The 23,596-nt window shown below is 50.0% G+C and overlaps 1 protein-coding gene across 4 annotated transcripts in view; it reads right to left on the reverse strand.

Moving 5' to 3' along the window:
• The window catches only part of AAK1 (AP2 associated kinase 1), a 79,058-nt gene that overhangs the window by 45,762 nt on the left and 9,700 nt on the right, over positions 1 to 23,596 (reverse strand). For all 4 annotated transcript variants that reach the window (XM_050334442.1, XM_050334445.1, XM_050334444.1 and 1 more), the window contains exons 3-7: positions 10,563 to 10,681; positions 8,448 to 8,556; positions 6,612 to 6,754; positions 1,827 to 1,948; positions 352 to 433 (exon numbers count right to left, since the gene is read on the reverse strand). In XM_050334442.1, coding sequence (XP_050190399.1) covers positions 352 to 433; positions 1,827 to 1,948; positions 6,612 to 6,754; positions 8,448 to 8,556; positions 10,563 to 10,681 — 575 coding nt within the window. The remainder of the gene's footprint in view (positions 1 to 351; positions 434 to 1,826; positions 1,949 to 6,611; positions 6,755 to 8,447; positions 8,557 to 10,562; positions 10,682 to 23,596) is intronic.

A 23,596-nucleotide genomic window follows, 5' to 3' on the forward strand; every position in this document is an offset into this window, starting at 1 on the left:
TTTTCTCAGGTTCCTGTTCAGTTCTGACCAGTAACTTCCAGTTCACATGCTTCCACCCCAAACCAGGCACAAGAAACTAAAACAGTCTGAATTTGCTGCTTTAACTCTCCAGAGTTCAGCCCTGGAGCTTCACACATCTCTGAATTCAAACCACATGTGAGGAGCACGCAGGTCTCCCCAGCAGCCCCCCCTGCTCAGCAGGAACTCATCAGACACGTCAGCAGAGGAGATTCTTCCTTCAGGAACTGCCCAGGCTCTTCAGGAAAGCGGGTCAGCCCAGTCTCCCTGCCATCCTGGCAATGAGAGCAGCTGCAGCCTGGCTGGAGGGTGCCCAGTGGTTTTCATACGTACCCAGATGTCTGCTTTTGTGGTGATGAGTTTGCCACTGTACAGGTTGACCATCTCTGGTGCTCTGTAGGATAACGTGGTGTACCTGCAGAGAAAGATCCATCAGGGAGCTCAAAAGGGCTATCAGAGGCATTTTCACTGTGTCACAGTTCCAAATACATCCAAATTCCCTCCTTCCCTATTCATTTTAAAGATATCTATTTAAAAAACCTTTAGCAGCATCATGTGCTAGATACCTCAAACACTGCCTCTACCTCTAGCAATAAAACACCCCTGCCAACTGCCCTGGGAAGCCAAAACAGTAACCACAGTCCATTCTAAAACAAGGAACTCACTCACAAAAATGCACAGTCATTTCAAGAACTGCAACAGAAATATTCAAGGATGCAAAGTAATAACAAGGTCAGTAATCAGCTGTCCTCTGCAGTGTCCTCACTGCAGGGCTGTGGCCAACTGTACCACAGAGATTGTAACTGGATATGTGGCTCCTAAAAGCTGGATTTCCACGCCAGGACTCCTGCTCAGAGCCACTGAAAGCAAGGGGAGGGTCATTGTGTACCTCAAAGCAGAGCTGGAATCTGCCTCATTTTAACAGATCCCCACAAATAATACAGCTGGAGTTTAAGAGACTCTTCTGATGAGATTTCCTATCAGCAGGTCTGTAACTTCTGCTGTGCCACTTTGCCTGCTGCTTACCTTGATCACAGGAAAGCATCAGTAAAGGTTTTGTAGGCTTAAGGGTACAAACAGCAGGGACTGCAGCACTGGATTAGGAGAGCTCTGACAACTCCAGTCAAACAGGTCTAGGAAATCCAGGCAGCACCCCAACCAAAAGGAGGCTCTGCACACATCTCTAACTAGGCAGGATGTTGCATTGACAGGAGGGGCAAGTTTGCAGCAGTGATGTTGTTAAAACTAAAGCAAGCCCAAGGACCAGGAGTGTGCTCCATCCCTGATCCAGGTCCTGCTGAACTGCGAGTGAAGCTCCCTTTGTAGAAGCACCCAGGAGCACCAGGTGCTGCCAGGACAGCTGGATGTGGATGGGACAGGAGAAGGAGTTGGATTAAACCCTGCAGGGCTCGGCTGAGCCAAAATGGGGCCCTGGGTCACTGCCTGGGTTTGTGAGGAGCGGCTCAGGGAGGACAGGGATTGTGTCATCCCTGCCTGGCAGCTCCAAGAAACCAAGGGAGATGAAGGACAGAGACAGAGTGACCCCACACAGAACAGAACAGGTCACTGCCTGCACGCTGGGGCAGCTCCTCTGCGTTACACGCTCAGTCTTTCAGCTCCAAAGCAATTACATCAAACTCAATTTATTGTTTCACCTTCCCCCGGGCACTCATTTACCTGCAGCACACACTGCCATGCAGCACAGCCAATCTGCTGCAACAGGCCTGAGCAAAATTAACCCCAGCACAGGCCAAAATTACCCTTCAAACACAAACTAGGCCCGAGCTGAAAAGGCAAAGCACACTCACTTTTTGATCTCCTCCTCGACGGCGTTCACCCCCTCTGTCTGGGGGTTCTGGAATTTGTTGGTGGCACTCCCAAAGTCACACAGCACGTAGTGGCCACGGTCGTGCAGCAGGATGTTTTCAACCTACAGGCATCACAGACAGACACAGAGTCACTCAGACACAAAAAAATATTCGGGGTTTTTATCACAAGCCAAGGTTTTCAGTGCCTGAAGACATATCAGACACATCTGACACAAAGGCGTAACACGACAGCAAAGAAAACAGGCATCGAGCCTCTGTCACATCCCCCAAAATAGCAGCCAAATGATGGAAGCACAGTTGTAACACTGCCTTCCATCCTGCCACCCTCCCTTCTCCTCCTGCAAGCACACTCCTCTGCCTCTGCCAGGACTAGCAGGGCAAGAACAGCGTGCTGGCACCTCGGGTGCTCGGTGTCCCTGAGCTGTTGTGCCCCCTGAACAGGGGACAGTAAATCCAAGCTGTCCCAGCTTTACCAAGGGCACAGAGGGGAGGCAAACCCATGGCAGCACACACACATTTCTGTACTTCCTGAAATTAAACCCCATGTCCAGGCCTTTGCCTGCACTTCCCCTGACCCTGAGGGTTTGTTCCCAAGTGCTCACACTTTGGGTGCCCCACAGTCCCTGAACGGGGGCTGGAGCAGCCAAGGTTCCTCCAGGCTGCTGAGATGATCCCTTTCCCTTCAAATATTAAATGGTACCCTGAATCAGGCAACTGAAACAAACACCTGGGACAGCTGAAAAAGACAAATACAATCAGCAGGAACACTGCCTTCCCCTCAGTACTCACACTTGATCATGCATTAACAAAAACCCAGCAAACTGCCTGAATGTTTCAACACAGACTTAAAACGTGTACAACCCCGGGTTCAGATCTCTGCTTTGGCAGAGCAGCCCTGTGTTCCCCTTCCTCATCTGTAAGGAGGCATTACCAGCACGTTCTCTCTCGAGGGAACACACAATTTTTCACCTCTTTATCTTCAATCAGTGTCAAATGCTCAGATACAACAGCGAGATAAGACACACTGCTCACGGAGTTCCAAAAAAAACCCCCACACAAGCGTTTGCTAACAAAACCCTGTGGAAGTGGAGCTCCCCATCGAGGATGAGCCTTACAAGAAGGAAAGAAAAAGGAGGAGTCAGCATTTTAAGCATCAGAAAAAGCAGCCAAATTAGAGCAGCTGAGGGGGAGAAGGCTGGCTTGGAACCAAGGGTTAAACACCCCCTCTTCCCCCTGCCATCCATCTGCTTTGAATAAAGCACTGCACACAGATGTTCTCCCCAGCACAGCCACGCTGTTATTCCCTCTTCCCTGCAAATACTCCTCAAGCATTTCCAGAAGAGTCCTCCCTCTTTATCTGGTCGAGAAGTCTGAGGTGATTTTTCACTGAAACATCCTGCAAGGTTTGTTAAACACCAGCACTGGACTGTCCAGCAACCAGGCTTGGTAACTGCTAGGAAAAGGAAAAAATAAATACAGCAAAACAAAGTTCCTGAATCACTGCTACTGCCTGCCAGGCCAGAGAAAAGTGTCTTCAAAAGGAGTATGGAGGTGTCTTCTTCTGGTCAAACACCCAAAATCTGCACTCCAGCTCCCACCACTGCTGAGCATTTACAACTCTGGCTGCAACCTCTGACACAAAGTCAGAACCCCAAACAAACACCTTTAGTGGAAACAGTGAGTTGCTTGAAGTTTTACTGGTTACAGAGTGTAGCTTCAGTCTTTCCAAAATAAAATGCTTCTTTGCTAAAACAGAACTGAAGTATAAAAACCCCTGCACATCTGCCATCCAGTCACCTGCTCCTGGAACCAGGGGGGTTCAGACCAGCAGAAGCACCACAGGTAGAAATGGGAGACCCCTCCCTGCAGGAATCAAAGCTGGTTCTGAGCTGGTGCTCTGAACAACACGAGTTACGAGATGTGAGACTGGGAAGATGAGGTTAAATATAAAACCATGCAAACAACTGCCACCAGGTACAGGGTACTTGTGTAAATCAGTATCATGAGCCCCAGGCAGATTTTGCCCTTCCTCCACCTCACTAAACCCTGCTCCTCTGGGGTCTGACAGATCTAGTTTCTTACAGAGATTCCAGCACAGCAGCAGAGACTGCCCAGCCAGGGTGATGTAACAGATTGCCATAAGCTTGGGCCATTTGTTCTGCACCATCAAAAGGCCTAAACTAAAGATACAGGAATTGTTCTTACTCCAGAAAGGAGAACAAAAATAAACTTTTTAGGACTGCCCTGCAGCAGCAGTGGCCCATGAACCCTAAGGGTGAGGGAAGTCCCTGCAAGAGCAAGCAAAGATTGTACTGCCAGTAAATCTGCCTGAGGGGTCCAGACTGGGACACAGGCAGCACATGAGGGGCTTCCTCATGTTAAGGAGAAAGCTGCATCAATAAACACCTGGTTTTGTAGCAACCAAAGCAGAAGAAACCAAACATCACAGCCTGAACTGCACAGCCTGCAGCTGACACAGCACCTGAGTTAACCAGAGCAGAAAGGGAAACCTTAACACACACAGGGGTGACAGGGGATCCTCTCGTGGCTCTCACTCACAGCAAGATGTCCCCTTTTGCCCACAGAAACTCTGGGTAAAGGTGCTGTTGTCCCTTGGTCACTTCCCACCAGTGGGGGCTGTGCCAGCAGGAGGTGGTTCTGCTTCAGGCAAAGCCTGTGGGGTTAATTCACAATCAGAGACTCCTCCAGCTGCACTCCTCTGAAAGGCCTGAGAGCTCATTCACAGGATCCCTTCTGCTGGCAGGAACCTCCAGCACCAGACACATCAAAGAGCTGGAAGGCAACAAAAGGCCTCCAACCCCCAGGCAGCTGCCTCCAAAATCAACATCTGCCCCTCTTCAGCAGGGTTATGTTCACCCCAAGAAAACACCTAAGGATGGACACCCTCCTTGCACAGAACTTCTCTGGCCCTTAGTCCCTCTTGGCTTTGCAACTCCCCCTTGGCAGTATTAAGTTTTAACTCAAATGAAGTCAAAATACATAGAAATCATTAATTCTGTATTCGTGCTTGGATCCCCAGAGGTCCCCACGACAGAAATAACACACTATTCAACCAGAAAATGACTCCAAGCAGAGAAGAGCCAGCTCTGACCCTGGGCACAGCTTACCAAGAGCCAGGCCTTGCAAAACCTCCCCCATTTAGGCAGTGGGAGCTGGAAATCAGACCCCAAAAGCCCCCTTCAACTGCAGCTCAGGGCAGACAGTAACACTCAGCTCCCTGATCCAGCACAGATGTCCCAGATTCATCCCCAGGCCACACAATGAGCCTGTTCTTTATGAAAAACCCCAGGGATTCACCAAAAAGGTAACGGCAGGGTTGGTATCAGCTGGAGAGGCTCCTGTTCCTCATCCTCTCAACCCAATTTCCCTGGCCTATCCAGACTTCTGCAGGATGCCCACAGGCTTTACCCAGGCCTCAAATTGATAAGAGATCACCTGTTTCCCTCTGGAGAAACACCCACAGGAGTAATTTCTCTGTCCAAACCGACTGAGCAGTGGGGCCACAGTCCCTTCCAAGATGCTAAACCACCCCAGAGCCTGAGGATTCCTGCCCTACCTGGCTCTCCTTGGCTCCACAAACAAACATCTGTGAGGGCTCTGAAAATAGAATCTGCCCCACAAAGCACATCAGAATTTCAAATCTACTCAGCAGCCTCCTTCCTCCTTGGCTGAATATTTTATTCTGCCATTTTACGAGCTCGTTGAGAGGAAAGGGAACATCTTTTTGTTTGCCTGATTACAGGCCTGGGATTTCTCCCAAGCTCTCCTTGCAGGCCCAGCCCTGTTCCCAGCTAAGCACAGGCAGTTTTACGACACACTTCCACGGTCAGAGCTCTAGAGGCCAGCTCCAAAAGCTCCCAGCAACTCCTGCCCCAAGGCCAACAGCTCCTTTTAATGGGGGTCCAGGTAACAACTTCCCAGCACCTTTTTGTGAGCAACCTTAAATCATCCAGGGCGTTTTGGGGGGTAGAAAGGCACTGTGAATAATTCATCCAGTACACTCTGGCACATGTGCAGACCAGAATTATTCACAAACATTTGTGTTTAAGGAGATCTATAGATGGTAAACATATGGTGAGCAGCAATGAGAGGCTCATTTCTTTTTTTATCTTCCAATAGAGAGGTGTATTCATGCCCACTCTTCCTCATCACTAACGAGGGAAGCACAGCATCGGCACTGGCGTAGGCAGCAGGCAGACAGTGAGGATCACAGAATCACAGAATGTGCTGAGCTGGAAGGGGGACCCAACCCTCAGCCCTGCACAGGTCCATCCCCAAGAGTCACCCCCTGTGCCCCAGAGGATCATCCAAACCCTCCTCGAGCTCTGGCAGCCTTGGGGTTGTGCCCACTGCCCTGGGGAGCCTGTTCAGTGCCAACCACCCTCTGGGGGAAGAACCTTTCCCTGAGATCCACCCTGAGCCTGCCCTGGCACAGCTCCAGCCATTCCCTGGGGGCTGTCCCTGGTCCCCCCAGAGCAGAGCTCAGTCCTGCCCCTCCTCTGCCCCTGCCCAGGCAGTTGGAACTGCAATGAGGTCTCCCCTCAGTCTCCTCTTCTCCAGCTGAACACACCAAGTGCCCTCAGTGTCCTCTCACAGTTTCCCCTCAAAGCCCTTCCCCATCCTGTTGCCTCCTTTGGACACTCCCTAAGGGCTTCACATCTTCCTTACACTTTGCTGCCCCAAAGTGCCCCAGCATTCGGGTTCTTCAGACACTCCCAGGTGCCCCTGGAGCGCAGAGCTCACCTTCAGGTCCCTGTGGATGATGGGTGTTTTGCACTGGTGCAGCCTGGCCACGGCCTCGCAGGTGTCGCAGAAGATCTGCAGGACCTCGCTCTCGGTGAAGCCCGTCTGCAGGCGCTGGTTCATCAGGTTCACCACCTGCCCCCCTGGGGACAAACAGGCACACGGGGTCAGCTCTGGCCTGGCCCAGCCCCAGGCCTGGTCTGCTCCCCAGGCTGGGGCTCTGCAGTTGGCACACGAGGAGCTCACCCGTTCAAACTGAGCTCACAACCAACCTCCCTGCCCAGAGGCTTTTTTGCAGCCTCCTCACTCAGCTTGTTTTGTTCTCGTCTCCTCCCCCAAATCCCGGGGTTTGCACAACCTGGGCAGGTGTCACAGCTCACCTGGGCTCCAAGCAAAGCTTCCAGAGCAGCGCACCAGCTCCCACAGCCCACCCTCCCCTGGCTGTGTCAGCACTCAAGTTGTTCTGCCTAAGCCACGTCATTTTCTTTTTTTCTTCCAAGTAAGACTTATTTTGTCCGACTAGAGGAATAAAAGGTTGAATTTGAGGCACCCACAGTCCAAAGAATAGCTTGCCCCATGTAAGCAAGAGGAGGGAGGGAGGGAGACACTCAGAAAATCCACACACTCAGTGGCTTGGCTGAAGTTGTCAACTGGCAAAGAAATTAAAAATCCATCTGTATGTAACAAGGGAAACTCCAGACAAACAAAACCAAGTTTTCATGAACGAGTCCTGAATTGGACTCAACTTTGAGGTTTTGTTACTGTCAAGGCCTTTCCAAAACAATCCAGAGGTTCTTTCCCCCTCAAAACACCCCATACAGAGACAAACTCCCTTCTGAGGCTCTGGCCAAGCAGAACTGCATCACTCCACATCCCAAGTGTCGGAAAACTTCCGTGGTAGGAAAGAAAAACTGTTTAATAAATGGTGTAGCTGTGAACATTTTACACTCAAAATGCACATGAAGACAATGATCTGGTTTGGAAACTGTTTGCCACAAAAGGGAAGTACCCAAGGGAAAATCCATGTGTAACAGCCACTCCAGCCTGAGCACTGCAGACAGGCAGGCCCGAGCTCAGCAGAGCATCTGGCAAGAGCAAGCCACGTCAGAAATGCCATCCTGCAGCTCTCCTCCTTTCAGATGGAAGGGGATACTTATTTGCATTGACTGCCACCATCCAAACCAGCCACAGACTTCTGAAGTCACCTGGCCAAAGCATGGTTTTTGCTAAACACCCTTCCTGGGAGAGGCATCTGAGCCCAGCACACGCATCATGTTCCAAACACCACATCCCAGGCACGAAGATCAAAGCTTTGGGATGGCTGGGAGAGCCTGGCTGCCTACAGACAGCCAAGCAAAAAGGTCAGAGGTAAGAGGAATGCTTTTTGGCTTCACACTGGCCATGTCACACTTCTTCCAGAACAATCCTAAGTCAGGCTGGAATGGAACAGAGCTCTCAATGCAACACAAAGTGAAGAAAAATTTCATCCCACAGCCTGGGAGCTTTAGAAGGGCCACTTCTTGTGTGGACCAGCCTACAGGCAACAGCAATGTGTATTTTAGGGTTCTCCTTCACAGTGGAAAGGATCCAGGACCACCCTGGGCAGGAGCAAAGGTGGTACCAATCCCACTAGCAGAGTCCACACAGCCTCACATGTCAACCCACTTCTCCCCACCTAGTTCTGGCTTTGCTTTGTTCAGAACAGCTTCCTGGCAGCCAAGAAAGGGCCAGGCCTAGGAGCAGCTTTTTGTTTGGTAAAGGAAGATGCTGTGCAAGTTCCCTGCAGGCACTGAAGGACCAGCCCACCCCTGAGCAACACACCGAGCCCCCACTCACCCCGACAGAAGTCCATGAGGATCAGCACCTCCCACACGTCCCCGCTGCTCACGGAGTTTATGCTGGAGTCGATGTAGCCCACGATGTTCTTGTGGCCAGACAGGTCCCGCTGGAAGGCACAGAAATTGCAGCCATGAACCAGCCACGCAGAGCCAGCAACCTCCTCATCTGCTTCCTCCCCACCGCACAAGCTCCTGTCACTTGGGGTTAATCACAACGCAGAGCCTGAACAAACCTGAGCTCTGTCTCTACCTGTTCTCCTGCCAGAAGGATTTGAGACAAACAGCAGAGAAACAGCCAGCCTGGTGCATTAACCTGTTCAGGACTGGTCCAGATGATGGCACATTGCCAGGTCATGCAGTACATGTTGTACTTACTTGTCTCATCTCCTTCCACTCTTCTGCTGACAAAAAGTATCTTGAATCTTCACCAAAAGAACAACAAAACACTAAACCAACAAAATAAATCTTAACCTTGCTTTTCAAAGTGCCTTATTTTAAGTAACTCGATGGGTTAAAGCACAAGTTCTGTTATCAATGACTTTTCATAGAATCACAGGCTGGTTTAGGTTGGAAGGGACCTTAAAGATCACCCAGTTCCACCCCCTGCCGTGGGGACAACACGCTAAACCTGCAGGGAAAAGTCACTTCTTTGGGATTCCAGCTTCACACACACCCCCAGGTCTGACAGCCAGCCCAGTGTGATGCTCAGCTTCACCAGTAAAGGAGATCAGGGCTCTGCTGGGCACAATCTGCTCTGACACTGCAGGGCTGCAAAAACCAGAGGTGTAAATAATTCCTGAGTGCAGAAAAGCTGGGGAAGAAGGAATTGTTTCCCTTTAGGAACGTCCTGGTTCCTCAGGACAAAGATGAGTGCCTAGGATTCCATCCAGGAGCAAGAGGGCCTGCTGGGTAAGAAGGGTCCTCCTCACCCTCACCTTCCAGGAGAGCCACACATTCCCAAGGCACCAAAGACATGGAGACAACGGAAAGCACCAGCAAGAAAAACCCAAGGAAACAAGCTTTGTGAGCACAGCTGAAACCTTTGATGTGAGGTCTGATCTCAGCTTTCCCCACGTAGCCATGGGGAGGACAATCCATGCCCAAAGCTTCACTGTGCTATCACAAACACCAGTACTTCAACTTCAGGGTATCAACCTCACTAAAAGCTGCTTCAAAAATCACACCCAGAATTGCCACAGGTAAGAGTTTCTGAAAGGATCATCTACCCCAAACCTGTGCCTTATGTGGTGAATTCACAGAATGAGGATTTTATGTATTTTATATTTCCTTCCCCACCTGCAGCTGCTCTAAATGTTCATCGATATCTTTGGACACAACTTCAGAAGTGGCACTTCCCATGTTTACCAGGCTGCAAACCAGATTAGGCAAATCTATTTGGATCATCTCCATTTTGTCTTTGTTCAGAGATGCTAAGTTTAAAACAGCTATTAAAACCAGCTATCCTATCATATAAATCCTGTATAGATATAATCTGGAGAAATATCCCAGAGCTTGTTACAGATACTTTCCCATTTCAAAAGCCCTGACAGTGACCACCCCACAAACACTGTTTGAATCTCCCAAGCCCAACCTTCCTCCTGCCCCAAAGGATTAGAGCTGCTGTGATATAGATTTATCTCAGGATGGGGGTCTGCCATGCCTGCACTGATTTCAGTTCAGACACAGTTACATCACAACCATCAGCCTTTTCTGATGAGGTCTAACAGGTTGAATGAAAACTTCAGCTCTCAGCTGAAGACTGTCAGACTGAATTCCAGCACCCCCAGCCAGGCTTGCCTCTTCAGCTCTTCCTTTTCCCAGTAACCCCCAGGGCTGACATAGGAGCTCTTTTTCCTCCCCCCATTTTCCTGAAATTCCCTGGGTGTTTTAGCTGCCAGGTTTTGCTTGTCCACTGGAACTACTCACATTTTAAATAATTCAGTACCAGATTTTCACAGCCACATAACTCCTGGAGTCAGGTCTTTCCAAAAGACAGCCAGTTTTGCTAAGAAAATGCAGTTTGTGACCCAATGCTAGGGAGATCCCAGCCAGAAGGTGTCCAGGCTGTCCCAGCACTCCACCCCAGCGTGGTGTCCCAGCCCAAGCGACTCACCATGATCTGGATCTCCCTCTTGCAGACCTGCAGGTCGTACTCGTTATTGACGTACATCCTCTTCAGGGCACACTTCACCCCATTGCTCGTCCTCACCAGAAACACTATTGCAAAGCCACCTGTGGGAGACAAAATCACCCTGGGCATTAACAAAGAAACCTCCTGGTCTTTGCTTTCAACCCCACCCCTGCCTTCGGAGAGCAGTCAGAAGGGGGAGGGCACTGATGCCACCACTCCATGGTGGGAGTGCTCTGTGCTCAAGAGCTTCCAGCTCTGCCTAGACAGTTATTTCTGGGAACTAAAGGGGACCTGAGGGGGTAAATCTTCAATGAATGGCAGCAAAGTTAACATTTAACACCTCCATAAAAACACACAGTGACACCGGTTCCTTGTCCTGTCCCACACATTAATTCCATCATGAGAAGAAAGCTGAAGGACAGCAACGCTGCCTTGGACAGACACCAGAGCTGCACATCACCCACTGAACCACCACAGCCCTGAACTGAAAAGGCTCCCCAGCTTTGAAGCACCTGAGTTACATTACAAAGCTGATTTGTGCAGGAAGCAGAAGAAACCTCTCCCACACGTGGTTTGATGTTTGTGCTTTAAAAACAGGACAGAAGAACAAGGGATAAAAAGCCACGATTCATTCTGTGGTCCTTGCTATTGGTAAAGTCAGGACTCCCAGGCCAAAGTGACTTGTTTAGGATGAAAGCCTTTCATCTCTGCCAGCACTGCATCCAAATACACGGGTTTGTATTGGTGGTTCTGGCAGACAGAGGAAGGTGACTGAGGATGGGGAATAAAGGCATCGAAATTTCACACGTGGCTCTGGAATCAGAATGAATCAGGACAAAGAGTCACAGGCATCCAAGGAGCCAGAGGGGCTGCAAGATGGTAAAAAGGGAGGCACAACCCAACAGCACCTCATCTGCTCTCTGGCACCTTACACTGCACCATTCACTTCAGTGAAGGACTCCTGAAGCATCAGCTCACCGGTCAGTTCTGTTTTGGGGCTGCCATGGCCTTCACAAGTCCCCCAGCAAGGAGAGCAGCAGATGCACACCACACAAGGCAACTCACACCCCAAAGAATTCCCTTTCCAAAGTTGGAGCCCTTTGGGGAATCTTGTTCTTTGCAAGCTGCCAGAAACCACCAGATCAACACCACACACACAGCTCCTCTAGACATGGTTGTACCTAATGGTTCTTCAGCACTGACATGAGTTGCCTCCATCATGTGACATGTGACAAACAGAAAGCTGAATCTGAGTAAAATTCAGTGTTAAAACAGGCTGCACGTGACAACCCCACTCTTGAAACAAGTGAAACAAGTGAAACAGTGCCCACAAGCTGTTAACCTGTCAGCCACCACAGCCAAAAGGCCCTCTGAAGCTTTCACTGAAACTGGGCTTTATTTGCACTGAGAAAAGAGCTGAAGAAGAGCAAATGGCCAGATCACACTGCTGTGATCAATGCACAACCCTCTCTGCTATCAAATGGCTCCTCTGACGTTACAGCCCACCTGCCAACACAACTCAGGGGTTACACATGCAAATAACACACCTGTCAGCTCCAGGGCTGCTGAACAGAAACCCCTCTCAGCATGCAAAGCCCTCAGTTCTACACACCACAGTCTGCCACAGGGACTGGAGCAGCACTTCCCAGGAAGCCCCACTGACTTTTAGGAGCAGACCCAGAGACATTGAAAAAATATGGACAGAAAGAGGAAAGGGAAAAAAAAAAAGGAGGAAGGAAAAAAAGTATAAAGCATGCAGACTTCATCTAAAAGTCTTAAAAACTACACCAGGGCTGCAAAATGGACATTCCAATGGAGGAAACTGGGACATGGCCCTGGGATACAGCACGTCACACAGCTGCTTCCAGCCCTGCAGGGCCTCCCTCCACACTGCTCACATTCAGACCCCAAAATAACCCCCACTCTCTCCCTGAAGCTGCTGCAAGTCGAGGATCTCAAATTACAAGTCGTTTCTAAGAGCTCCTGAACCCGCAGCAGTAGCTTTATTGTTCTCCCCAGCCACATTTGTCTCGTTTTTGGAGAACAAATCCCGCTGGGGATCTTCAGCCCAAAGGGTGGCTGCTGAAAAAAGCAAATTATTTTAATTCCCCCTCTTATAGCCCACAGTGGAGCCAGGAAGAGATAAGGGACCCATAACCAACACAGCTTCCCCAATCCCTACTTTCTTAACATTTCACATTTTCCAAAATCCCTGGAGAGATCAGGTTCGGATTCTTTCTTTAGCTTTCTGTACAATACTTCCATCAACCTCAGATCAAATCTAGAGAAAACACTAAAAAATTTTAAAAATTGTTGGGTTTTTCCCAATTCCTTACAGCTCAGCCATCATCAAAACTTTCTGGTAATCACAAGACTTTTTTCGGGAGGTTTTTTTCCCCCAAAATGAGAAATCAGCAGTGAGGTGTGAGAAGCACCCCCTCCTCTCCAGGGGTTCAGTTCCCTCCTCCCAGCTCCTGGGAGATCCAGCAGGATCGGGGACCTCTGTTCACAGTGCCCTGCTCAGCAGAAGGAAACACTGAAGCTGAGCAGCAAAAAGAGAACAATCAAACTTTAGGAAAAAAAAAAAACCCAGCTCCCCTAACCTCAAGAACCTCCTCCTAAATCTTTACTACAGCTGGGTGGGACTCTTCAGACCAACTGCTAATGCCTCGTTAGCACAGGGCCTTTCCCTGGATCCTGGCTAATTAACAAAGTCACCTCCAGAGCTTACCCTCGTTAGAATGTGCACATCGTGGTATTGGCTTACAAGCCCACTGGCACAGAAAACTACATTCTGTGCAAGGGAGAGCCCAGCTAAAGCACCCCGAGAGCTCAGAGCAGAGAGACATTCAGAACATAATAAATAAATAAAGTAATAAAAATTAAACTAAAGCTTTCTGATACAGGAGTGGAACACCAACACGGACACATGGCCTGGAAGCACCTTCCAAATGCAGCAGTGACACAAATACATCAGGTGAAGCCACATTCAAGAGGATCCTGAAACATCTGTACCTCTACAAGTCACAGGAAAATTACACCCTGTTGTCCTTCTCCCCCTCACCTTTGACTCCTGCAGGTCAGCTGAGGACACCTCACATGAACTGTGCACAACCCACTGAACCTGCGTGGTTACTTTATTATTAAACTGCCACTGGCTGCACATGAAAACAGGACAATTCTGCCACTGGGAAAAGCAGCCCAGCTCCCTCCAGGGAAACATTCCTTCCCAGGTTCTGATGGTACCCAGGATTTAGTCCAGAAAGGCACAACAGAATCAAGAATGGTGCCACTCAGGTGGCCACTCCACATTTAAACCAGAAGGTGTGAAAAATACCACCCTAATTTGAATTTCTCTACATTTATTACACCTTCCACTGCTTGTTGGCTTCAGCACTGCCAGTCTGACATGCAGAGAATGGGGAGTCCTGCTCCTTCCAGGAGTGCTGGGTCAGAGCTGAAGGTGCATCTGCTCACGGGCCTCTCGTGCCACAACCCCTGTGAACCTGAGTGTCTGAAATGGCAGGGATGTCCTTGGCACTCCACACCTGCAGAGATTTCCTGTCAAGTTTTCTGTGCACGGGAGATGATTTGGGAGCTTTGGTCTATCCTTCACCTCCCAAATCCCCCAAATGTTGATTACTGGCTGTGCAAAGACAACGGCACTGGCCCCAAACTGCTGCACTGCAGATAAAAGTTTTACCACATTAAGGTGGGGGTGAAGGTGCCCACTCAGGTTATTGGAAGCACTGGAAGCACCTGAAACCTTTTTTATTGCAGAGTGCAGCCCATATTTCAGATTCAGGCCCAAAGAACAGCTCAGAGGGAGCTGTGCTGATGCAGGGACCTCAGGAGCAGCATTGCTGTGGTCAAACAGCTGGCATCAAACACAGCTGGCATCAAACACAGCTCAGTTCCCCAGTGAGGTGTGACAGGAGAGGGGCAGCAGGACCCACCACCCAGCACCCCCTGAACTCTGAGTGTCTCTCACAGCATCGGGCTGAAATGAATACCCCTACCTTGGCTCTTACCTTCCCAACAGCTGATCCACCTTTCCTCCTTGCCCACTCCAGGTCTACAAACCACCACCTCCTCAGCCTCAAGGCCTTTCAGCTGCCAGAGCCTCAGACCACAACCAATTGCTCCCTCCTTACTCCAGTCCAGCCCCCAACTTTGCTAAATCTGGGCAAAAAATTACAGCTTCACAAAAGCAAGAGCTAAGCCTGAGTGCCAGCTCAGAGGACAGTTCTCCCCTGAACAAGTGCCTGTGAGTTCAAAGTTCTGAGGGAAATTCAACTCCTTTCCTGTACCAGCCAGCATGGTATACAGAAGATGTATTTTTAATGCCATTCTCATTCTAAGACATAAAGAGTTATTTATATGCTCATTCTTAAGACACATTTACACTGTTGAGCAGGCAGCACACGGTCCAGTGTCGGGATCACCATCAGCTCAGAGCCAGCACCAGCCACAGGTCTCTGGGGAAACGTTTTTTGTGCCTCTTTGGCACTTTAGTCCTGTGTCAACAGCAGGGAAACATGGTTATCGTGCTACACACTGCTGGCCTGGCTGCTGTTCTTGCTAAAAGGTTTTAGGATAAGCTGAAAAAATACTGGGAAGTTCCAATTATCTCCAGTCAATACAGATGCCAAAGCAATTTTCCATGCAGGTTTGTGTCAGGGTGCTGGCCCGGTGCCAGCACTGGTGGTTATGTTTTCAGCCCTTCTGTAATTTCAGCAGGATGCTGAGCTGTTCCCAGCCAGGCAAGCACTGCTGAACTAGGTAAGAGCAGCTGCCCAGGGCTGCACGTGATCCCCCTGAGCCGCTCCAAGGTAAGGAGAGAGCACCGCGCTGAGCTCTCGGCATTCACGGGACTGCACGCCTGGAATCCTGAAACCAGCAGTGCTCACCTGCAACCTGCAGTGCTCACCTGGAGCCAGCAATGCTCACCTGCAACCAGCAGTGCTGACCTGCAATCAACAATGCTGACCTGGAGCCAGCAATGCTCACCTGCAACCAGCAATGCTCACCTGCAATCAACAATGCTCACCTGCAACCAACAATGCTGACCCTCAACCAACCACAGGACTGCTGTTCCACAGGATTTGCACTAAGTGACATTATGGGGAGCAGGAGCACAGAGAAATGGGTTGGTGCTTCTTCCATCACCCTGCTGTGACGAGCTCCTCTAGAGCTGCCTTTCAGCAGGCCCTGTTTCCAGAGAACCACAGAATATCCTGCCTTGGAAGGGACCCACAAGGACCCAAGTCCAACTCCCAGCCCTGCCCAGGGTAGCACAAGAATCCCACCATGTTTTGTCCGTGCTGGGCCAAAATGAAGCCAGTTCAGCTGGAGCCAGGCAGTGTTTGAAGCCCCAGCTCAGCACAGCACCCCACCTGAGTTAATCATAGTCCAGGAGCAGGGCTGGACTCTGCTCTGTGCACACAGAGAAAACTAGGCTGGACTTCACAGGATCTGCAGGACCAAAGGCCTTTCAACAGGCCACCAGTGCTCCCAGAACACATTTCTGTGTCACCAACGATGCTGGTGCCCTGCCAGAGACAGCAGGTACACCAACAAACAGGAACAGCCTCATCCAAACACAGTTAGGCAGAACCTCCCTCTAAAATCCTGCTGAGTGTCCCTCCCAGAGACACGAAGGAGCAAAGGAGACACAGCACGATGATCTCCAGCTGCACATCTGAGCTCTGCAACAGCAGCTGCAGAAACATCTCCATGGATGTGCCTTCCCTCTGCAAACATTATCAACGTTTGTCTCCAATCACATCCCTCATTTTTTCCAGGGCTGTGCTGAATAACCCAAAAGCTGCTGGGTTTGAGGAGGAATTGCTCCCCTTCTCAGTTAAGTCAGTCAGATCATCAGGCTTGAAACTGCCAAATCATCGACTCCCACTTTCAAAAATAAATAAGGAATCGGTGTTTCATTTTGAATTTTCTCCATCACCCTTCTACAAACAAATTAACAATACCTGGAATTACCACAGCTCCTGATAAACACTGTGGATGCCACTAAAAACTTCATTCTTGGGGGTGAAATTCTTTCCTGAGCTGGACAAACAGTGCATGTGGTTTTCCACAGAACTGTTCCCAGCTGGCTGGGTTTTAGCTCCATCTCACCCCCCTCAAGACTCTGTGCAGAGAGCCCACTGTGCCTCAGCCCTGCAGCTGAGGGGACAAGCCAAGTGCTCGTCCAGATGTCCCCAGAACTGCCCCTGGAACGTTCAGCCCCCAGGGACGGCCGGTGAGGCATTTTAAGCTCTGGCTGTGCTGGCAGGCACTTCACTTTAAGTGCTCTGCTGAGCCAGGCACAAAGCCACTCCTCCTTTGCACAATTCCAGTACTCACTGATCCTTATCCACCAAGAGTTATGTCATGTTTTGCCTTATCTCTCAAGCCAGAAGAACTTCCTTAGCATTACCTTCCTAAGTACAAGGGGCAGGCTCACCCAGGTTTGTTTTTTCCCCCCACAGCCAGGATGCTGTCATCCAGCTGCAGGAAAATCACAGTGACTCCCTTGCCTGGGGTGTTCCCAGCTCACCATTCCCAAAGCTTTACTACAACACAGTAATTTGTTTTTCCCCACAGTCGTGGCCACAACCAGCTGAGACACAGACCCTGCCTGTCCCCCACCACTGGACATCATCACCTGGCAACACCAGCACCATTTTCTCTCTGCTGCTGTCCCAAAGAAGCCCATCCTGCACCTCTGACACCTCTAACTGGACCAACACACAGTCATTTAACAAAAATATGAGTTTTTTCCTAGTTGTGTATATACAACAGTCACTTCTTCCAACCCAAACCACGCTATGAGGCGATTCCTGATCCTGAAGCACCAACATTTGGGGGCATCTTTACCAGGGACAGAGATGGCTACAGCAAACCTCAACTCTGGAGTCACTTATAAAGCAGAGTCACCACACAGAAAGAAGGCCAAGGAAAACACTTTGGCCCAAGTTAAGCAATGCAATCATCTGTAATTACTTCAGCCCAAGTTCACAGAGCTCTGCAGACACATCAGGGAAAAGCACTCCGTGTGCCAGTACTGCTCTCCCACAGCTCTCTGGGCCAGCTTCCAACAAAGGTGAAGGAATAACCCAGGCCTGGCTCCCCCAGCTCTAACCCAGGATGGAGAGGGACAAGTGACTCATCACCGAGGTGCCCTGGGATCCTGTCCTGGGGCAACTGGGGCTGCAGAGACCTCCAAACAACCTTCCTGGGACTGCTTGGCAAGTGTCACTGGGCACCACACCACGGGTCTTGAGGAGACTCACCCAGCAGCTCCTAAAACAGCACCAGACTGCCCCAAAACCAGCAGTGCCAGGAAGGAAAGCAAAGGGACACAGTCACGTACTGAGCACGTCTCCTGTGATGGTCTGGTGTGACCCCCCACAGGTCTGGGGTCCATTTTTATATGGGCCTTTCATTTTCACTGCAGCTCCCCTAGTCAGCTATGATGGCATTAGGATTACAGGGCTATTTTTGTGGCCATTAATCTGCACCAATATATTCTTTCTGCTGTCTTTTATTCCACTCTTGCACTGCCCAGCAGGAGGGTATTGCTGCACATACCTGCTGAAAACACACCAGCTCAAATCCCATTTTCCCCCTTTGGATGCCACTCCTCCATCAGTGCTGAGCTGTTTGTTTTCAGGACAGCACATTTCACCCCAAATTAAGTCTTCTGTTCCACTATTATTCCTTTTCATGACCAAGTGTGCCCAGGGACTGGGAGCAGCACTGTGAGGTGTTCTGCTGTGATCCATGACAAGGGATTGGAAGGATCAGGATCATTGCACATCGCTTTTTCTGCTTTATGAAGCATCTACAACACCTTCAAAGTTACAGAGCGTCAGCATTAACACCTTTAAAGGAAAACACAACTCATTTTGTTTTTAAAGTGGTTTGAGGTTTAATTAAGAAGCCACAGCAAGAGGCAGGCTTTGCATTAGGGCTGTAACAGCCAAGATCATAAAAATATCAAAGGAAGCAAAGACCACACTGGTACAATCTATGATTTACTGAGCTCAACCTGGAATGTTATCTCTGCTCCCACTTCCTTCAGATGGAGACAGCCAGAAACACCAGCAATTTGCAAATTAATTTCTCTGTTCTTCAAGTCGTGGTCTTAAAACGGTGCTACTAGGGTGGGAAAACCTGTGATCAACAAACAAGGCAAAGAATTGAGAACTTGACCAGAGAACACGTGGGTCAGGGTGACAACACAGCGCTCACTGACAGCAGCAGCACGAAGCACAGGCCCTGCTCACACAGCTCACAGCAGCTCTGCAGCTCATCTCCACCCAAGCACCATCCCACAGGGGAGCACTCAGGGCCTTCAAACTTCCCTCCCTGTCTCCAGTGGTTTTACAACTTGATGGCTAACACAAAACCTGCATAAAAAAGCAGATTCTATTCCTGCCCCACTGGAGTTGAAAGGAGGTAAGCTGAGTATGCCAGGATGAGAGGACAGAGGGAGGCTTTCCCCAGCCTCATTTCACCCTCTCCAGGCTCCCTGAGCCACACAGGCCACACTGGAAGTGTCACCACGTCACACTGGCACAGGATTTCACCTGACTCAGCCCCTCACTTACAGGAACGACTGACACTGCCCCAGTCACTCCCAGCACACCTTTCACCCTCTTCTCACACTCTCCACCTGCTCTTGGGCAGTTTATTCCTGGGGTGCTGTCACCCTGTCACCACCACAGTGTCACCAAACTCTCCACTGACTTGATTTCAACCCCAAATTCTTACCCCACACGCCACAGACATCAGCAAGCTGAAAGCAGTCCTTTCTCCACCCTCTTGTGGGTATCTGGAGGGATGTTATCCAGAGTCTTTTCCAGATCATCCAGCACAAAGACTAGAGGGACTCAGAGCAGTGGTGGCTGCACTGATGTTCTCCTTTGTGTTTGCATTTTGCTGGTTTAGTACTACATGCTGGAATGACACGACACTTGGGGTTTGGGATTTAATTAGTGCCTCTGACTCACTCTCCCACCCAATTCCATAATCCTCTGGTTGCATTTGGGCACTGACATGTTATTTTATATCCATACATAAGTGAAGATTATTCACCCTCAAGCTGCACGCACGGAGAGCACCGAGCCTGTCCTGGAGGCTGCATCGTGTCCCAGGAACACACAGACACCCCCAGAGCCTGCTTCCCACGATCCAGCCTCCAAAAACCAGGATTGTCTGCACCTAGGCTGAAGCACACAGCAGTGACAGGGTGAGCTCAGCCACAGGGCGCTGCAGGTGGCAATGGGGACAGAGGTGACACGGGACACACGGCACAGACAACAACAGCAGGCTCTGCACAGCCAGGCAGGCCTGAATGTGTGTCTCCTGCCCTTCCTACACCCAACTGTCTCTAAACAGTGCTGTGTTTGTGTACATGTGTGCTATAAACCAGAGTCCAGCTCTGAACAAGATCAAAACAAAGCCTCGTCCCCCGCCAGCAGCTGAGAGCAGCAGATAATAACACCAACCTCAACAGGGCCTCCCTCAGCCCAGGAAATAACAACCTTTACTTCGCTGGGGTTTGTTGTATTTTTTTAAGCCACTTGACTTATCTAAAGCGTAATAGTGCCAAGTTTAAGGCACTGCTTCAGTCCTCAGGCCTGCCCAGCACCTCCCAGAGCAGGATTTGAAGCAACTCTCCATCTGAGGAACACAACCCACTCGTCTCTGCAGGGTTCACAGGGGGGTCCTCTGGGCAGTCCTGAACAGGACAGGGGCTCTGAACCACCAGGACACCAGTCCTTACAGTCCATAGAGGCCTAAAAGCTCCAAAGCAAATGGGATTAGAGAAAACAAAGTACCACAAACTGCCTGTCAGGCACAGGAGCAGTCCCTGGGAAGCTCCCCGTGCCCATTTCCAAGAGGAAAGGTCCAGCTCTCAGTGTGTGACCTCCCCATATTCACCTGTGCAGGGAGAGGAACACCACTAACCCAAAACTCAGTGCAGCTCCTGGGCAGTTTACTGAGCTGTCAGCTGTGGGGTCAGCTGTTCCTCTAGGCTGTTTCCACTGCCCCTAAACTGCACTTTAACAGGCTTCATCCTGGAGGGGAGATAAAACTGCTCTGGGAAACTTATCAGATCAGATCTTGAAACATCAACCACCAATTAAAACAGTCTGAACATTTAAGAGTTATCTTGAAGGCAAAGAAAAAAAGGCAAACCACTGAGTCCAGCTGGAAGAGCTTCATCTGTGTAAGGAGCAATGGTCACAGTCACTCACGTTTCAACCCTGCTCTGCCCATTTGAAGTGGCTGTAGGAGGGAATCAGAGCTCCAGAGCTGCAGGGAAGGGGATGGTAGCTGGATAAAGCAGAATAAGACACCTAGCACACAGTGTCAGGAGAATCAGCTGAAACCTGCATCTCCCCAGATGGGAAATTAGCTAAGAAGGTGTTTTTGCAACCAGATCAGGAATTTAACAGGGATCATACTAAGATTATAACAATGACAACTGTAAAAAGTCAGGAGAGCTCAGAGCTAAACTGAATTTACAGGAAATGCAGCTTCTATTTTATAACATGTTTCTAGTGATATTTTAGTTAAAGAAACCATTCAAGGGATACAGGTACAGGTTGTGTGTCAAGCCAGCCAAGGACAGCATCCTCCTGGCACAGGACAAACTCTTGCAGAATATTCAACCTTTGCTGGGCAAATCCCCAGCTCCCCTTCCCTCCTTGCAGAGCCTGTTCACAGCTCACTTGTTCCTAGCAAAGGCTGGGGCTTCCCAGACCTCAGCCCTGCCGGGGGAAGCAGTGCTGGGGAATCAGGGTGGAGTCCTGGTCCATCCTCACACCAACTCTGAGCACAGCAGGTCATAAACTCACTGTTCCACACAGTCTGTGGCAGAGAAATACACGTGCAGCCCCTCAGCTCCAGAGGTCTCAAAGTTTAGGCAGGAGGCTCCACACTCTCCCCCCCAGTAATAACCATTGTAAGCAGCAAGAAATTCTCCACGGAGCTCACACTGGAGCTGGAAAGAATTTGATCTCCACAGAGTAAATTTGCACAGGAGCAGTGCAGTTCCCCAGCTCTGCTGGCTCGAAGGCAGAGAGCAGAGCAGGCTCTCCCTGGCTGGCCAGCAGCAGCCCCTGAGAGAACTGAGCCAGTTCTCCAGGCATCAGCAGCCAGCCTGGGGCCACACACAAAAGGCAACTGGGATTTAATGGCAGGGGGGAAGAAAAAGGGGAAAAACAAACAGCCAGCTACAAAGATTCCTCCAGAGTCCATCAGACAACGCACACCACCAGGGCAAAGATCTGCTTGCAATACAGCAAAACAGCTCAGGCAAAGCCCTGCTTTGCACAAACTCCTCTCACTCCCGACTCCAGCAAGCAGCAGCTTTCCCAGCTGCAGCTGAAGCACTGCTTAAGCTTCGGGCTTTAAATACCACCAGCCAAACTTAACATCCAGCTCATCTAAGGGAGCAAAGGACCTCTCTCCAGGTTCAGGCTTACGTGGAGGTCGTGGGTCAGACTCTCGGCCAGGGGAAAGCAGGGCCATAGTCAGCCCTACAGAGATTTACCATAGCTGAGAATCCTAATGTGATTATCCAACATTACCAACACAATTATAGGGCCTTTGCTTAGTGTCACTGCTGCCATATCTAGGCCACGACAGGACGGATTTAGATTTCCAAGCTCCACCCTCTCCTTTTAAACAGGCAGAGCGTCACTGGAAACGTTGGAGTGGCAGCCCCGGCCACGAGGGCCTGAGCTGTGCAAAATAACACAACCAGGAGCCTCCTCAACACAGAACACAGGCACCTCTCCTCATTTTGGGAGAGCAAGACTGGCTGTCGAGGGACTGTGGCAGTTCTAGGGGTCAGTGTTTGGTTCATTAGCCATGATGCTCTCAACAGCAAACAGACACAAATATTTACATAGTCAGAGGCATTTTCACAGCATGGGTAACATGGGAAAAGCTTAACTGCCTCTCCTCACTCCTCTGGGGCTTTATTTTGATAGAGCTGATTTAAAGCCATTCAGCTTCCTTTCTTTCCAGGTTCCAGGACACCATCCCATCCCAGACCTCTACGAGCTGCTCCTCTCCCCTGCACAATCCCCCAGCCAGTTCCAGGGGAAACACAAAGGGGAAGCTGGAAATCATAACACAGCAGAGAAAAGAGGGGAGAAGGGGCGTGAGGGGGCAGGAAACAAATCTCTGCCATTCAGTAACATTTTAGAAGTGTGCAATAATCAGTGGGCAAGATTCAGTCCATGCATTAACTCCGCATTTCCCTTTCCAGAAGCTCCAGTCCAAGGGCAGCAATAGCCTGGCACTGCCCACCCTCAGAGAACACCAGCAGAGCACAGCCCAGACACCCCAATTTCAGGGTATTAAAGCCTCCCAGTGTTTGCAGTATCTGTGACAGCAATTTCATAACAAACAGCAGCTCACTGGAGGCGATGGAGCTGTACTGGCTGTCACAGCAGGAAGCACGTTTAGGTGTTCACGTGGGGAGATTTGCTGGGCATGTGCTCTGCTTCCCAGCCATGTGCATCCACTCCACTCCCCCCTGACAGGCTGACTCGGAAACCCACAGCTGATGGAACAGTGTTTTATTACTCTGCAGCAAGATATGCTGCCTCCAAACACATTACTTGGCAAGGCAGACTCAGTCCCTCTCTATTGTGACAATTTTAGTCCTTGAACTTCCACTGTAAGCCTGAAAAAAAATAAAAATTAATGGGTCATGAATAACTCACAGCCTAAAAAAACCTGAGAAAGAATCATTTGTTTAGTTATCAAAAGCACATTTCAGCTGCTATTATTCCAAGCAGCTGCTAATAGCATCTGAGCCCTTGTTCATCTCCAAGTGAAATTAGCACTGGCATCCACACGCTGCAGAGCACGACGGGCTGCGAGTGAACACGGCTGGAACTGCAAGGCCAGCAAGAAGCTGCAGCAACTGCAGGCAGCTGAAAAGCTTCCCTGGAAAGGCAAGGAAGCGGTGAATCATGTCAGGAGGA

Source organism: Myiozetetes cayanensis, unplaced genomic scaffold (assembly GCF_022539395.1).
Source record: "Myiozetetes cayanensis isolate MyiCay16 unplaced genomic scaffold, myiCay2020 scf53, whole genome shotgun sequence".
NCBI lineage: Eukaryota > Metazoa > Chordata > Aves > Passeriformes > Tyrannidae > Myiozetetes > Myiozetetes cayanensis.